The sequence below is a fragment of the Pogona vitticeps genome, chromosome 1 (assembly GCF_051106095.1).
Source record: "Pogona vitticeps strain Pit_001003342236 chromosome 1, PviZW2.1, whole genome shotgun sequence".
Lineage (NCBI taxonomy): Eukaryota > Metazoa > Chordata > Lepidosauria > Squamata > Agamidae > Pogona > Pogona vitticeps.
This window is the reverse complement of record NC_135783.1, coordinates 330,790,119-330,808,076: the sequence shown is the minus strand read 5'-3', so window position 1 is coordinate 330,808,076 and position 17,958 is coordinate 330,790,119. Positions and strand designations below refer to the sequence as shown.

The 17,958-nt window shown below is 40.5% G+C and overlaps 1 protein-coding gene across 6 annotated transcripts in view; it reads left to right on the top strand.

The window, feature by feature from the left end:
• Positions 1-17,958, top strand: part of CCDC88C (coiled-coil and HOOK domain protein 88C) — a 122,935-nt gene that overhangs the window by 35,026 nt on the left and 69,951 nt on the right. For all 6 annotated transcript variants that reach the window (XM_072986575.2, XM_020807587.3, XM_078383728.1 and 3 more), the window contains exon 4: positions 15,446-15,515. In XM_072986575.2, the coding sequence (XP_072842676.2) occupies positions 15,446-15,515 (70 nt within the window). The remainder of the gene's footprint in view (positions 1-15,445; positions 15,516-17,958) is intronic.

The window sequence follows — 17,958 nt, the reverse complement described above, 5'->3', positions numbered from 1 at the left end:
ATTAACGTTGTTAAGCGAGGGACCACTGTATTCATATTCGTCTACGATACAAAGAACAAGCACTTTCTAAAAGTGATGCTTGAACCTTTATTGGGAGTCTTATAGTTTTTGTCTTCTAATTTCAGAGATACTGGAGTTGGGGGAACTTCAACGTCCTACTTTCATTTCCTGTGCTGTTTTGAGCACTACGTTCTCAGTGTTTCTTAGGCTTAGGCATAAGTGCTGTAGTTTATTTGGAATTTATAATTCAAAAGATTGGAATCTCTTAAAGTTGCTACACATGTTGTTTTGCGGGGCAGTTCTTGCTCCTTCCCTCTTTCTTATGTGCTGAAGTGCATAACAGAACACTCAAATTACAGCCCTGGTTGGAGTGACGAAAAGCAGATATGGGTGTCTTGATATAAATCCTGTTGCTGGTCTCAAGTAGAAAAAGACCACTGATTATGTAACTGAGAAGATATGTAAATCCCACTGATTCTGTGGGTCTACTCTAGTTGGGACTACCATTTGAATTCCAGCCTATATGCTTCTGTTATTATAACATTTGTGTTCTCTGTTTCAATCCAACTGTAGAAATGTATTCCAGAAGCATTGTAATAATACCGGTTTAAGCAAAATAACCCTGGTGTAGGATGTTGATACAATGACAGGGAATGGGATCTGTAGAAGCCAGCTTCCATGTTCCAGTTTTCCAGGCCTATGTGTTGCATCTTCAGTTTTCTTTTTGAAATTGTGCTTCCAGTCCTGTACTTAGAAAGAGAAGGAAAGATGCAAGTAGCATTCTGCCATACTGGTCCATAAAAGCAAAAATGGTTCCCCTTTGGCAGGGAGCTTTGTTGACAATTTTATTAACATTACAAAAGATAATCCACTTCTCTTTTGGATTTTGCTGTTTTGAATGGTCTTACAAGTATACCTTCCTGCTCCTATGTACCAGTGGCAGTATCACCAAGGACCGCAGCTTAGCTGTTTAGCAATAGCCTCATATGCAGAAAATTCTAAGTTCAATCTCCCATGAGCTCCCATTATGAGAGAATCTTAACTTTCAACCCTGGTGAATCACTACCCTGGTATAGAAAACTGAGAGAGGTAGACCACTGGCTAGACTCAGTTTAAGGAAGCTTCACAACTGGATTTACATTTTACATTTTCACTTAACTCAAATTGTATCTTTCTTAAATTGACATGTTAAACTTTGCTCCAAGCTTTACAGGAAGACCCTCCGTGACTATTGTGCATAATTTGTGTAATTGATAGATAAGCCATGTGTGTGTCTGTCTGCCTGTATCCCCTATAATACTTAAGAAAAAGTCATCTAGTGGTTAACCCTGTGATGCCAACATTTGTACAGTGGACCCTTGACTTACAGACGGCTTGACTTACAGACTTTTTGAGTTACAGACTTCTCTGGCCGCAAAATTTAGGTTTGACTTGCAGCCTGAGAATTGACTTACAGACCAGAAAAAAACCAAAATGGAACAAAAACGGCCTGTTACGGGATTAATCGGTTTTCAATGCACTGTAGGTCAATGGAGACTTGACCTACAGACTTTTTGACTTGAGAACCGCCTTCCAATACGGATTAAGTTCTCAAGTCAAGACCCCACTGTAGGAATTCCCCATAGCCAGAGTTAGAATACTGTAGTCAAATTCCCCCCCCCCTTCTCTAAAATGTAAACAGGCGAGATCTGCTGTTAGGTGGAATGAGATGGACACGTCAGGCAGAAGATTTTGAATGTTATAAAAGGGCATACAATTGCTATTTAGTTGTGAAGGTGGTGGTTGTTGCATTTTTACTGCCAGGAAAGGGAAGGAGAAATGCTTGTGGGATTTTTCTGTTTCATGTACCAGAATAGTTTGGCTGGCTTCGGTTACTGTGCTCATTGACTTGCTTGTGTGCAGGGCCACCCAGTTCTGCATCAAGGAACAAAATGTCTTTGGGTTGGGCTCGAGCTGTACTGTTGATCTGGAGAGATGTAAAGGGCTCTGTGGTACCCAATGTGGTGTAGTGGATAGAGTGCTAGCCTGGGACTCTGGAGACCAGGATTCAAACCCCCACTCAGCCGTGGAAACTCACTGTGGTAGTGGAACTGGTAAAACCACTCTGTAAATATTTCACATACCTTGAAAGCCCTCTTAGGGTTGCTGTAAGTCAGTTTCAACTTGACAACACATAACGAACAAAAGTGGATTTAACCTATGCATAGAGCAACCAGTATTTTGCCTTGGCTGCCAAGGGAACAGAAGAGCTAAACTTGTCCCTGAAGTCTTGGCAGAAATGATCTGTCATGCCCTACGTGTCCGCATTAAGTAATCACTGCTTTCTCCATCACTGTTTGCTTTGGCTGTTTTGCTTGAAAAGCCTGTTGAAGATTTGGATCTGGACAACTGTAACTATTAGCGCATTTGTTTTTAGTAACCAGTACAAAAACATCCTCAGTAACGTTTTCTGCTGGAGTGGTCAAATTCGTTCCTTTTGTTCTGTTAAATACAGTGGTGCCTCGCTTAACGAGCGTACCGTTTAACGACGAATCTGCATAGCGACCCTTTTTTTGATTGCTAATGCGATCGCATTGCGATGTTTTAGGTGGCAAAACATCGCATTGCGATGATCGGTAAGCGTTTTGCTTGCCGATCTTTGCATTGCGATGTTAGGGAAACAGCTGATCGGCGGTTCCAAAATGGCCGCCGGGTGCAGAAAATGGCCACCCGCAGTGTTTTCGCGCCCTGCCCTCGCTTACCGAGGCGGCGAAAATGGCGGCCAAATGGGGAATCTTCGCTTACCGTTGAGTTTAATGCGTTCCTATGGGGTTTTCCTTTCTGTATAGCGATGTTTCCAGATAGCGACGTTAATCCTGGAACGGATTAATGTTGCTATGTGGGGCACCATTGTATATACTTGGCAGCCACCCTATTGCAACAAAAATATTTTCATTTCATAATTGCTTGCATTTTCTAACAGATGTTGGCCCTATAGACATTGAGAGCATGTTGAGTACTTTCTGTTCTTCCTAGTCAGAATTCAGATCTGATTCCTGGCTTGTAGTTGGGGTAGATGGTTTTCCGGCAAGGCTTCAAATCTGCTGTTTTCATAGTCCTTCCAGCATTATTATTACTATTGCCCTCCCCTGATAATAGCATGCAGGCAAACGCTTGCACATCCTAGAAACACTTGGCATTTGAACACCTCTTGACATATAGAGACTTCTTGCATGGTGCTGAATCTATTCTCAGTCCTGTTGGATGATCAGAGACTTAACCTTATAGCCAAATCCTCGTATTCAACATAAGGATTGATCCGTCCCTCATCCAGTGAATAAACAAAGATATTTATATGTCCATAGTTGTATCAAAGACAGTATAATGAATGAATGCAATGCACTTTATAAGTGTCATTCCCACTGCTTTTTCTGTTAAGGCAAATGAGCTAATTCAAAACAACAGCTGTGCTGATGAAGGACATTAAATATTCAGAAATGGTAGATGGGCCTCCTACTTGTTTATGTGTTAATAGGAGCTTGTTTAGTGGGAATTTTTTATGTGCTGCATTATCATAGCCACTGAAAAGACCCCAAGAAAACAACAACTTCAGCTTTTAACCTCTGTTTTCATCTTTCTGAAGTAGATTCCTCCTCCCCATCTTCAAAGAAGGTCTGCTCAAGTTGCCATCATAAAATGTAAGGCACATGCCCTAAAGAGAAAGAGGTGGCAGCATAGGATGCAGTGTTTGTGTGTTCTGCTTTGAATTAATGACTTAGATGTCATTCTCATTATATAGGGCTTCTCTGTTCCTATGTTGAACGTATGTGAGAAATGTCCTGCTTGCTGTTAAGACGAGCATCCTACACTGCCAAGCCTGTCTGCTATGCTGCCTGGCATTGCCCTTTGTGCAATGAAATTCAGAAAAAAGGGAGCCTTGAAATAGCTGCTTTGGCTCTTGGTGGATTTTTCTTTTTAGTGTTTGATGGATTGAGAATCTGTTTCATGCACTTTGCCTAATAGTTAAGTGGTTAAGCATCAGCTAAGCTGAACATTGTTTATCACGCTCTGCTTATAAGAACAAAGCCTCTCTTTCATTGATGAAAGAGATGTACAGACTAAACGTGTAAACCACCAATAAATAAACCAAACAGACTTTAAAATTGCCAATCATACCTATTTATATTTTTGTTGATTTTCTTCTACATAGATAATGCTGCCTTGCTGCCACAGCTTACAGGGCATTGTGTTCAACATCAGCATATTGAAGGACGTATCTGAAGGGCTGCCACATAGATGATGAAAATGTTTTGTTCTTTTGCTCCGGGGAGTAGGACAGGAACCAATGGGTTCAAATTACACACACCGAAGAAGAATTTAGATTGTGAGTTGCAAAGAACTTCCTGGCAGTATGAGTTATTCAACATTGGCACAAGTTGGCTCAGCTCGTGGTAGATTCACTTTTTCTCGCATTTATAAATCAGGGATTGTATGGGCAATTACCAGGGATGTGGAAATAATTTCCTGCATTGGCAGGGAATTGGACCTTTGGGGTTTTTCCAGCTCTGTGATTCGTGGCATTGAACAGTTTACGTAAAATAATGGCGGGCCACTAAATATGGTGCTTCTCAGCCTTTAACTCTACAGATTGCTTGGATCGCATCTCCTTTTAGTATACGTTTCATGGCTTCTGGCAGACGAAGTCCAAAACATTTGAAGGACAGATCACCAAACATTAAAAACAGAAAAGACAAGGATAAGAAAAAACAAGATGTAACTACCAGTCATTACATAACCGCTGTTATGACCAGAATGAACGTACAAAAGAGCAGTCTAGCAGGTATGCATCCAAAATAATTTGATCCCAGCCAGGTTGACAAAGTCACACTTTTTGTCACCCTCCTCAGATGCAGTTGTTGTTGTTCTGTCCCATCAATTTGAAACCAACTTATAATTGCCCTATTAGGGTTTTCAAGGTACAGTAGTACCTCGTTTTATGAATGCCTCAGTTAACATAATTCTCAGTTAGCGAATGGCAATCCATTGAAAATAATGCCTTAGTTAACGATTTTTTCCCTTAGTACGAAGCAAGTTTCCCCAGGATGTATTGTGCCTGGAGGTTTATAGTGCCATCCCCGTTCCTATGGTAAACCATGTTTCGGTTTACTAATTTTTCGCATTACGTAATGTCCCAGAGAACGCATTAAATTCGTAAACTGAAGTGCGCCTGTAAGATACTTATGAAGTGGTTGTACCAGTTCCACTTCACCAGTGAGTTTCAGTGGCTGAACAGGGATTTGAACCCAGGCCTCCTGAGTCCTAGTCCTTCATTCTATATTCTGCACCACACTGGGTACCTCATATGCAATTAGATGGAGTATTTTGAGAGCAGGCTGGAGTAGCTGGTGAATCAGCTTGTCAGCTGTACTGAGGACTTGCAGACCACTTCTGTGATTTTCTTGTGAGCAATCTTCTGTATCTTTAGCGATACTTATTTTCAAGAACATATGCTCAGAGTTGCAGCCTTTAAGAACTGAATGAAATTCGATAAATTTATCACAGTAGGTAGTCATTCCTCTTTCCTTGCATTCGATTTGACCTTTCTGTGTTCTGTATCACCAAAATATCATTTTTGTAATGTATAATGCCATATCTGTCTCTTGAATGAGGGAAATATATTTACAGACAGCTTAGCGTGTTTAAACCTACTGAGATTTTAGAATTATGTCCTGTAATTCAAACTCAATATCTATCACTTATGATGCCTTCTGGCAGAATTTCATCTGAAGCAGAAAAAGCTAATTCTTATGGCCTCTACAATTCCTGTAGATCTCTGGTTCCACATCACCCATTCATTAAGTTGACTAATTCACAGCACTGCTGGGGAAAGAACAGGTTTGTCAAGGTAAAGTGACACTTTGGCCATGGGTTTTGTTACACAGTGGCTTTATTGAGAGCATATAAAATGCCTGAACAAAACTAGAAGAATGCTGTGGCCTAACATTTCCTGGTTTTTGCCATGCAAGTTTGTTTGTGTTTTTTTACGCCTTCCCATGTGTACTTATTTTTACCTCTTTGGATGGAAGATAATTTTGATTCCTCTGCAATTACCATACCAGGGTTCTGCCAGTTATAATATATTGGCTTGTACTGTATGTGGTTTTCTGAACACTTTTGGAGGTCTCCTGGCCTTTTATTTCTGCATTTCTTCCCTTTGTTTCTTTGCTGTTTCTGTCTTTGTATGTGCTTTCTCATTTTCAATTCTGTATCCTCTAAGACTGATGAAGAAATCCATTTACTTGCTGTTTTAAAGAAGCAGTTTTCAGAATTTTCAAAAACCTATCAAACAATTTTAAAAGTCATTATATGTTCAACGAAACTGAAAAAAAGGGCAATGCTGCATGCATGATACATAGAAGGTTAAAAAAACAGCCTGGCAGGAGTTAATCTTGTGTGAATGTTAATGATTATATAGAGACAGGCCACCTTCACATCTGCAACAGATGGTGAGATAAAAGGATCTTACCGGTCTGAGCAGCACCTGTTAGTATTTTCTCCTTGTTTTTCCTGGAAAGTCCCAACTAAGGTATTAAGTTTTATGATTTCTAGGGCTTATTAATAAAGAGATGAACAGGAAGGAGAACAGAAACTTTATTCCCAACATTTTTTTAAAAAAGGATGTTCCAACTTTCATAAATACCAGCAGTGTTTGGTTAGCTTAAGGGTTCAAATTGTAGGAAATGCGGTTTACCACATTGTAGAAGGAGAGGAGAGATACTAACGCTCTGCAAGTTAGTTTATGTTCACAGGTTAAGTTTTCAATGAGGTAGCTGTTTTAGGAGGTATCACAAAAAGAAACACAAAAACTATTGTGACACTTTAAAGACTAACCCATTTATTTCAGTGTGTATTTTCATCAAATCCATGAAAGCTAACACTAAAATCTGTTGGTCTTTGAATTACCACAGTACCTTCAGTTTTTATTATTTGTTATATATATTGACAGACTTGTAGTTATATATGCAGTGCCCAAGAAATTTAAATGATAGCTTTAAAGACACACTTGCTTTTGTCTTTGTTATATATGGGGATCTTCGATAGAGTTGCCATATTTTTTCCCCATATCTGGGCAGCTGAATCTGCAAATCAGGCTGCTTGCTTGCTTTATTTATTTTTTCATTCATTCATTCACACATTCACTCCAATTAGCTGGCTTCACTTTTATATTGTTCAAATTCACACATTATACAAATTAATCAATTAGTTATTGCATTTCTCTCTTCCACTGCCAGTATGTTTCTGCCTTGGTGTCATTTATACAATAAGCACTGATCTGAAAAACATAGTATGGTGTAGTAAGTAGGGCGTTGAATTTGGAACAAGGAGACCCAGCTCAAAGCCTTGTTTAGTCACAAAACTTAGTTGATGTCCTGAGGCCCATACCTCTCTTGGCCATACCTACCTTACAGAGTTTTTTGGAGTGACCAAATCGAGAGAGGGGAGTCATGTATGTTGTTGGTGTATACTAAGAAATAAAGACATTCTGGCATGCAAAAGAGCTTTTGGTGATATTCTTATTAGATGCTGGTGGGTTTTTTTGCTCGGATGACAAAGAAACTACAGGTCTGTGTGAATCACTGAATATTTTCACTATGCAAGGACTGTTGGAAGCAATAATGTTGGAAGCTTTAAATAACAAATGTAGGAACATAGAAAGCCCTCTTCTACTGAGTGAAATCATTGGTCTGTCCAGCCCAATATAATTGACACCAACTCTTGAACGACTCAGGCATGATTCTTTCCTAGTCCTGCCTAGAGTGGTCAGAGATTAATCTTAGAATCTTTTGCTTGTGTATCATGTATCTAGAGGGGCGGGGTAAAAATCAAATAAATAAATAAATGTATTTATTTATTTTTGTCACTGAGTTACATCTCTGCTAGACACAGTGGAAGGTATCACAAGGTATGTGACTTGGAATCCTGCTTTTTGGAATTTTTTTCGGGGGGGGGATATAAGGCAAAACGACAACTAGTAACAGAAATGATAGTCGGAGGAAACAAGAAATGTTCTTCTGAAGAAATAGGAATGAAATATTATAACTGGGAAATAATTTAGCGTAACTAGCTGTCTTCAACTTTTCATCAGAACACACTGCATGTGAATCAGCTCACCTATGCTAAAATCTCACTTCCATCATCCAGTTACTGCATGTTACTGATCATGGTTGCATTTTTGCTTCCTAAATTTCTGGTCCCTTATCGCAACAATCCTCCCCACTCTCCACCAAGCATGTGCATTTGAGATAGACAGTTGCTGCAGTTTGGGGGATTGGGCCCACAGGTGTTGTGTGAGCATCTCAGATTCCGCTCCCTGCCTTGTCCCATGGGTGCCCACTCAGAGGTGGAGGTGAAGCAAGGAAGCTCATGTCACTGCTTCTGACATGGCAGCCATGGGAGGAGGTGGGCCATAGAATCCAAGGGACCCACACCACACCCATGGGCCTGATCTGCCGAACCACAGTAAGTGCCCATCTCTAATGTGTATGCTATGAGCTATCAAGTCAGAAAATGTCATATAATGAGTCTTAATAGGGTTTTCAAGGTAAATTAGGTGTTTAAAGAGTGGTTATATCAGTTCCATTTCCATTGAATTTCCAAGGCAGTGCCAAGGAATCGAACCCAGGTCTCCTAGGTCCTAGTCCCTTGCTGTATCTACGATGCCACACTCAGTACCCCAAGCATGTGTACAGTGATCTGCAAATGAGATGGCATGGCAGCATCTGATAAAGTTAGCAGTAAAGGTCAGGTCGGTAAGGCTTCTGAATCTTTATGGTGCCATTAAATGCTTTGACACTGGGTGATATAATTGTGTCAAAACAAGTGCCAGTCCAGTTTGACATCTCACATACTTAGCTTCCGCTGCTCCTCAGTATTAATCCTTTTTAAACCTCTGTACCCAGTAGCTGCCATTTGGTTTCACCACTGTGGGCGACACTGTAGTAGGAAATGAGAGCTTTTAAATGCTGCTTTTTGCATTACAGCATACAGAATCCTTCACTGACCATGATGGCTGGAGGAGTCAACATTTCCAGCCTCAGTTTCCTGTACACTTTCATTACGGTCGAAGATCCATTGGACTCGGGAGGTATCCTGTCGCGCTGTCTTTTGCTTTTGCTCATTGGCAAATCACATTGAAAGACTTGTTTCTCACGCAGACTTGGCCCAAACAGTGACAGCATATTAACATTATATTTCATCTCCTACAAGGGCTACAAGTGTACTTTTTTTTAAAAAAGGAAGGAAGGAAGCTTGGAATCAGAGGTTGGTGATGATCTGAAATGGACACGGGGTGACATGCCTGGATTCCAGGGTAAAACCCATCAAATTAGGTGGTATCACAATTCTGGCCTTTGAGATTATGGAACTTAATTTCTCTTGAACAGATGGATTTAATTTATAGCCTCCGGCTGTAGTTTTAACAGTGTACCGTATTTGCTTACCAACTACAACAGAGAAACAACCATGGGGCCATTTGGGAAGAAAAACCGATAAAAACCTAGCATAATTTGTCTTGAGAGCAATATAAGCACAAAGAGTAGCTCACACACAAATTTAGAGTGAGAAATCAATAGCTTTTTCATTATTTCCAGCAAGTGCTTGGATTAGTGAAACATGTTGCTGGCAATAAAAGCTAGAAAGCTTATGTTTCCACAACTGGGTTTCTTTTTGTAGAATAGCAAATATTTGATACAATGGGATTCAGCCCTGGGATTTAGGTAAATAACTAAATAGATCACACAAATGCAAGAGTAGGCAATACCTTTATTAGACAACAACAAAAAAAACCCCACAAACCAAACAGACAGTGAGTGTTTATGGATAAAATTCCGCTTCTGTAGGTTTATGCACCTGTATTTTATGGATACTGCAGAAAAATTGCAGATAAGAGTCAAAAAACTTCGTGGCAAATGACTGTGCTGAAAGTAATAAAATACTGAATTTGAAGGTGGTTTTGGCTTTGAAATTGTGTTTCCTTGCCAGTAGTCAATGCGTTGTAGAATTTTATTTTTGAAAACTGATAAAACCTAAGCCTAATAACTTCTGAATGTCTGTACCTTCCTAGCAGGGGAAGTTGGGGTGCAGCTACTTCATGTTTTGCAGCAAAATGCTAATCTGATATGCTCTTCTAGTGGTGTGTAAGACTTTAGACAACAAAGGGAAAACAAATGCATATTAGAGTTACTCGCTGTGTGGCTCATTTTAATAATTACACTTTTTAATGGCGAATTTTAAGGTTATGCTCAACCCAGAATATCTGGTAAAATATGCAGGTATTATCCCTACATTGTGAGGTGGAGGTCAGTGCTTTCCATGCAAAAGGTCCAAATTTTTTACAGCTTGTACTTTCATGTAAGAATGTGAAATTTTTTTGCAAGCCTAGAATTTGAAACTTGCAGTCTCTGTTCAACAACTCCGTTGCTTGCAATAGATTAGCTAGTCTTAGCAGAAGGCAGAATGACAAGCCTCTCTGCCAAGTCGAAGAGTGGCTAATCCATCGTGAGCAGCAGAGCTATAGGAAGGCACTACGGAGCTCACCGCAGAGGCGGAATCGTGAGGGGTTGGTCTGGCTCCAGGGGGCTGGACCTTCATTATCTGCACCTGTTGGGGGATATCCGTATACGAATATCCCATCTCTAATTATAACTGAATAGTGAATTGTAGTTGCAGTTGGGTACTTGGTAATGTCAACCAGGCAATTAACAAATGGAGCTAACTTGGCAAAGGCATTGAATTACAATGGATACCTCTGTGAATTATTCATTTGATACCCATTTTTTCTATTGACACAAACTTGAAGTGTAAATTTTATGTTCTGTTTCTGCTGTTTCTGCTGTAGTTTAAAAAGATGCATTTTGAAAACTAACATGGGGTCTTATGGAGTTTGGAATGGGTTAACTATACAGAAGCAAGATATTGTTGCAGGTATCTTGACTAGGATACTTGAAGTCTGAAGCTGAAACACAAGCACATGTTTCTGTAATTAATAGTATCTCTTCATATTAGCCTTCTCAGCTCAAGAGGTCTTCTGGCCGGTCCCATTGCCATTGCCAGTACACTTGATGGGGACACAGGAGAGGACCTTCTCTGTGGCAGTTCCCAGATTGTGGAATGCTCTCTTTCAGGAGATTAGGTTTATCTTTCCACCGACAGCTGAAGGCCATCTTTTCAGGCAGGCTTTTAACTTTAATTTCAACTTTAATATGTAACTTTTATAGTGAGACCCTGAATGCTGGTTCTAGCTTTTTACCTTGTTTGTTTTTATAATTACTGTAATGCTTTTAACTACTTGATATATTTGATTATTATAATAATTTAATTTGATGTTAATGTGTTATTTATTGTATTTTAATTGTACTTGATTTAACCTTTTGAGCCACCTTGAGCCCTCTTATGGGGAGAAATATGGATTATATGAGACTTATTGACTAAATAAAATAATTAGATCAGTGTTGGTTTTGAAGCTTTTGTATGCAGAGTCTGTTGTTTCTGAGATGCCAATACTGTAGGCTTTAAAATAGTTAGGGTGTTACATCCTGAGCAGATGTCTATGGAAAACATGTCTGAGATTTGACTGAGTGTTCTTCAACTGGGCTTCTATAGTGCTGTAAGTAGATCAAAATATGTACTTCAGTTGATCTGGTTAAAAGAAAATATATCAGCATGACTAAATTGGAGAGCAGAAAAGCAACAACCTTCAAGGAATCCGGCAACCAGAAGTGTACAAATCTGTCTAGGGCTACAACTTCTAGAATTTCCTAGACAGTGTGACACAGATCTGCACACCAATGCTGGCAACTGTAGGTCAAGGTGCCCAACTCCAGCTTATGGTATATTGCAGTTCTTGTCCTCCTGCACCATTGGCAGCCTTGACTAAGGCCAGTAGAGTTACAATCAAGTAACATCTGGGGAGGAGGTCAGAAGCACCTCCTCTAAAAGTGGTAGCTGTTGAGTGGATTAAGAAGGTGGTGGCAGTGACAGATTTTACTTTCTTGGGCTCCATGATTGCTGCAGATGGAGACAGCAGCCACGAAATTAAAAGACGCCTGCTTCTGGGGAGGAAAGCGATGACAAACCTCGACAGTGTCTTAAAAAGCAGAGACATCACCTTGCCAACAAAAGTCCGAATAGTCAAAGCTATGGTTTTTCTTGTAGTAATGTATGGATGTGAGAGCTGGACCATAAAGAAAGCAGACCACTGAAGAATTGATGCCTTTGACTTGTGGTGCTGGAGCAGGCTCTGGAGAGTCCCCTGGACTGCAAGGAGAACAAACCTATCAATTCTAAAGGAAATCAACCCTGAGTGCTCACTGGAAGGACAGATCCTGAAGCTGAGGCTCCAGTATTTTGGCCATCTGATGAGAAGACTCCTTGGAAAAGACCTTGATGTTAGGAAAGTGTGACGGCAAGAGGAGACGGGGACGACCGAGGATGAGATGGCTGGACAGTGTCTGCGAAGTAACCAACATGAAATTGACATAACTCCGGGAGGCAGTGGAAGATAGGAGGGCCTGGCGTGCTCTGGTCCATGGGGTCACGAAGAGTCGGACACGACTAAACAACTAAATGAACGAAACGAAACGTGTGACTCAATATAAACAGTACAGGTGTATGTGGATTTATAAATGCGAAACATAAATGAAATGTGTGCCTCAATTTTATGCTATTTGCTTTTATGAAATAAGAACATGACCCATAGGCCTTAGTTGAGGCCTGAGAAAGGCAGCCAGTTTTCCAATGAATTGTAGTTCTCAAGTCTCTAACAATGCTTAGAAATTCCTTTTGTTTAGTATAGGTCCCTGAGGGCAGAGGCATGAATTCCTGGACAGTTCTGTATATTCACATTTTTAGTCAAATATATCACCATAGGGAGAGCAACATGTGTCAGTGAGATACAACAGAATGGGACATACTGAAAGACTTCTTTGGTTCTGAGAAAGAGGATGTCCATGTCAGTTCCCAACCTTTGATTCTTTGTAACCCTCAATTAGTGGGTTCCCTTTGTTTTCTAAATCATGACTCTGTTAAGAGAGAATACTGTAGGACTTAGGATCAGACGTGGGAGATGTGTTCTGGCATGGTTTGGTATGACCCTTGGGGGCATGTTCTCTAACTGTACAGTTTTATGATTCTACGTCTCCATAACTGTGGATTTGCTTTAACAAAAGTCCTTTGTGGCCATGACTTGTTCTCATATTTACTTACTAATATTTGCCTTAATCTATCAGTTTCATTTTATTTGCGATAACTGAGGAGGCAGGACTATGTCTTAGATTGTCCCCCTCTGTACCACATCAGAAGAAGGAAGTGTGCAATCTATTTGCATAGCTTTCATTCCACCTTTCCTCCCTCCCTTTTTCTTGATCTGCTGCAGATAAACATGCTTTTTTTAAATGGTGTGGGTCAAAACAGTGCAGTCCTTTGTGCCAGCAGCCTTAAATTGCTTCTAGGTAAAAGATTTCCTGTTCTTGCAGTTTCAGAAAGGTGTTGGTCTGTTTCAGCATACAAAAGTGAAAGTGTTCTAGCACCTTTATGAGTGACAAATTTACATCACTATGAGTGTTCATGATTTATAATCAAATTCTTTAGAGTACAGAGTACAGTCCTTAGACTGAAAGTTTATCTACGTATCTAGTTGTGCAGGTGGAAACCAAGTAAAGCCATGTGTGCATAGCCTACATGCAAGCAAGAACCTCCACTCTTCAGACTTCTTGCTGGTCACATGGAGTCAACAGAGTGGGCTAGGGCGGTGTCGAACTATGGCCCTCCAGATGTTCTTGGACTTCAACTCCCAGAAGCCTTCACCACCACCTCTGCTGGCCAGGATTTCTGGGAGTTGAAGGCCAAGAACATCTGGAGGGCCACAGTTCGACACCACTGGAGGTGGTCTCCTCTTATGTCAACTGAGCCATATTTCATAATGACTGGTTGTTGGCAAATTTAATACAGCTTTTCAAGGGGGGTGAGTTGTAGAAAGGAAGTGACATGTATTGTCTGATAAAATCTCTCTCTCTCTCTCTCTCTCTCTCTCTCTCTCTCTCTCTCTGTGTGTGTGTGTGTGTGTGTGTGTGTGTGTAAAGGTAAGAGGAAGCTATATAAAACAATTTAAATCACAGGATATTTAAAGCAATTTAAAGTCAAATAATTTAAAACACAAAATAAAACATTGAAACTATTGAAACCAAATTCTAGTTGCTTGTATAAGCTGTGCTAGCAATAGGAACTCTTGGCAATGTGGAATGAAGTCCTGGCTTATCATCTGGGTAAGTGCCAAGCGGTATAGCATTTAGTTCCTCTGTTGAACATATATTTCATAAGATTTACATGTTATTGTGTATTTTATCACGCCTTCTGTTTAAAGCACTTTATTTGGCTCAAGTCTAATAAACTAACCTTCCCTAGCAACTACAAGAATGTTCATTCCCAAAATAAAAGGCACTGTGACAGTCTTTTAAATTAAATGGTTGAACAATATCTATTCTTAATCTGGTAACTGTATGTAACAGCAACCTTTAACGGCTGTTTATCTTGTGGTTTGCCTGGATTCCAAGTAAAAAATGGACTATTGCCCTCATGTCCTTTCAGTTATGTTTTACCCAACTTTCTGTTTGCTAACTTGCTCTCTGACCTTTTAATCAGTTTTCCCAGGATATATTCAAGGCCGAGACTGACTTTAAAGCAAGTCTGCAGGGCAGATGTTGCTTCCTTAACCCTCTGACCCTAATTGACCTTGACTAGCCATGTTTAAATGGGCAGAAGACCTCTCTTGGTTTGCTTTAGCTCTTGTCCCTTTGCTCTTCTTAGAGTTTTTCATTTCTATTGTTTACATGTTCTGTCACTTCCAGCTTAGGGGCCTATGAATTCAGAAGGGTCTACCATTAACAGCCCTTCTCAGATCTTGCCTGGTATGGGAGATACTTTGATTATCAAGGAGGTTTTCACAGGATGAGGCACATCCATTGCACACCTGGTATGCTGACCCCCTACAATTTCCTCAAATGCAGGAAAGCGATATAGTTTGTTGCATAACTAAATGCTGTGGCTTCCTTTATTGGATCAATCTGTCTCATGTTAGTTCTTCTGTAATCATTTTGTGAGTTTTGTTGCTGTCTGGATATATAAATTAATTGCATGGGTATTATCTGTGTACAACTCCTAACAGTGAAGAAAAAGTCATATTTAACTAAAAGGCTCTCCACTCCCACCCAGCAACAAAAGAAGATTGCTGACATGTAGGAGTGGATTAATATGTGCTCAACCCTAAGCCCACAGAAAATTGCTGAAGAGGTTGCAAACCCCTGATGTGCCACTTAATTTCTCCTTTGTGGCCATGATTTGTTCATTTGAGCTGATACTATTTAATAACCAGTTTTTACTGTTCTCTCTCTCTCTCTTCCTCTCTTTCTAGGAGATCCTTCAGCAGCTGATTATAATGAATTTGCCAAATGTCTTAATAGTTGGCAAAGATCCTCTGTCTGGTGAGTAGCCTTGTGACACTGTGTCCCACTTAAGTTTAAATGAAAAGCTTTAATACCACTGTCTGCAGTTTGCCAAACTGATACTGGTTTGACACTGAGGAAGAAGGGAGGCTTGATACTGGCGTATGACTGCTGGCTTCTGCTCTTGTTATCCAGACTAAGGTCAAGCATAAGCATTTACAGAGTGTGGAAATGTTCTGCTTCCATGGAATAACAGTACTACACCTATGCCTCAGAGTCATATGGTGGAAGAATATTTCCTAGGCCGTTGGCATTGTGATGCTGCAGTCATCCAAAAGGTAACAATGAGAGACTAAAGAGTTGTGATTTCAGCTGCGGGTCTTCTTCCCTCAGCTTTTTGCCAGCAATGCACAGGGCCATTGTCATAGTAGTCTGGAATTCTTGGCTTAGCTATCAGCTAAGGGCAAGTTCCAGGACATTTTTTTTTAAACCATCTATGGGCCCTTACTGAAAACAGAGGGAAAGCAGGTATGTTTTCCTGTGCTTCAAAAACAGGAAGCTGGTTCTAACAGGTTATACAGCAGTGGTCATTATCTGTTGGTTGCCTCCCTGTGCATCAATAGAAGGTGGGCCGGTACAGAACCAGCCCTTCCATGTGTGTTTCCTGCAGTGAGCCCTTTGTTCAAACGTGTTCATTTCTGCATGAGTCCTACAGTTGTGTTCAAAATTATTCAACCCCCAACTGAAATTGAATGTTTTGGCCATTTTGACATTGATTTTGATCATTCAGTCATCTTGCTTACATTTACATGAAAGAGGCACTTGTAGGTCAGAGAAATATAACCTTAAGTTTATAATGAAATAACCACAAATGTCTTTTCTGTGCTCACATCATTATTAGTTTTTATTCAACCCCCAAGTGACATTCAATCTTAGTACTTAGTACAACATCCTTTTACAGTTATAACAGCTTTTAAACGTGAAGCATAGCTTGACACAAGTGTCTTGCAGCGATCTACGGGTATCTTCGCCCATTCTTCATGGGCAAAAGCCTCCAGTTCAGTCAAATTCTTAGGCTTGCGCACTGCAACTGCTTTCTTTAAGTCCCACCAGAGGTTCTCAATCGGATTTAAGTCTGGTGACTGCGATGGCCACTCCAAAATGTTCCAGCCTTTCCTCTGCAACCATGCTCTAGTGGACTTGGAGGTATGCTTGGGATCATTGTCCTGTTGAAAGGTCCAACGTCTCCCAAGCCTCAGGTGTGTGACGGACTGCATCACATTTTCATCCAATATCTCCTGGTACTGAAGAGAATTCATGGTACCTTGTACACGCTGAGGCTTCCCTGTACCTGCAGAAGCAAAACAGCCCCAAAGCATTATTGACCCTCCGCCATGCTTCACAGTAGGCAAGGTGTTCTTTTCGTCATATGCCTTGTTCTTCCTCCTCCAAACATAGCGTTGATCCATGGGCCCAAACAGTTCTAATTTTGTTTCATCAGTCCACAGAACACTATCCCACAACTTTTGTGGTTTGCTCACATGACTTTTGGCATACTGCAGTCGACTCTTCTTATTCTTGGGAGACAGCAAGGGGGTGCACCTGGGGGTTCTGGCATGGAGACCTTCATTACGCAGTGTGCGCCTTATTGTCTGAGCTGAAACTTCTATACCCACATCTGACAAATCTTTTTTCAGTTCCTCAGCAGTCACACGGGGACTTTTCACCACTCTACGCTTTAGGTAGCGCACAGCAGTCAAAGTCAGCATCTTCTTTCTTCCACGACCAGGTAGCATTTCAACAGTGCCCTTTGCCTTGAATTTGCGAATGATGCTTCCTATGGTGTCTCTTGGTATGTTTAACTTCTTTGCAATCTTCTTATAGCCATTGCCCTTCCTGTGAAGACAAATCACCTCTTCTCTTGTCTTCCTGGACCATTCTCTTGACTTCACCATGTTTGTAACCACACCAGTAAATGTCTAGAAGGAGCTGAGTATCACAGTCATTTTAAAGCTGCCTAATTGGTGCTTATTATGCTTGATTGGTGCTCGGTGACATCCACAGGTGTTTTCAATACCTGATCGAAAACACCTGAATGAACCTCTCTTCTTCAGAGTGGTAGTCTTTAAGGGGTTGAATAATTGTGGCAATGAAGAAACCACAAAAGAAACATTTACTACTGTATTACATAAACAATTGATGTTATTTTAGTTGCATTTGGTTCTTTAAAACGTCCTTGTAGGATTTCATTCTGAATACAATTCCAAATGTACACTATAGTCCCTAAACCCCTTTACAGCATTGGGGGTTGAATAATTTTGAACACAACTGTAACAGAAAGCCATAGGGCAGGATTTAATGTTAAACTAGAGTTTATCATGGCTAACCTTCAGACCGTTTTGAGTTCCACCAGTTATCTGAAGAGTTTCTAAAGTTGATGTACGCATGTTGGCAAGATAGTGTGGCTGGTGTTTATATGGGT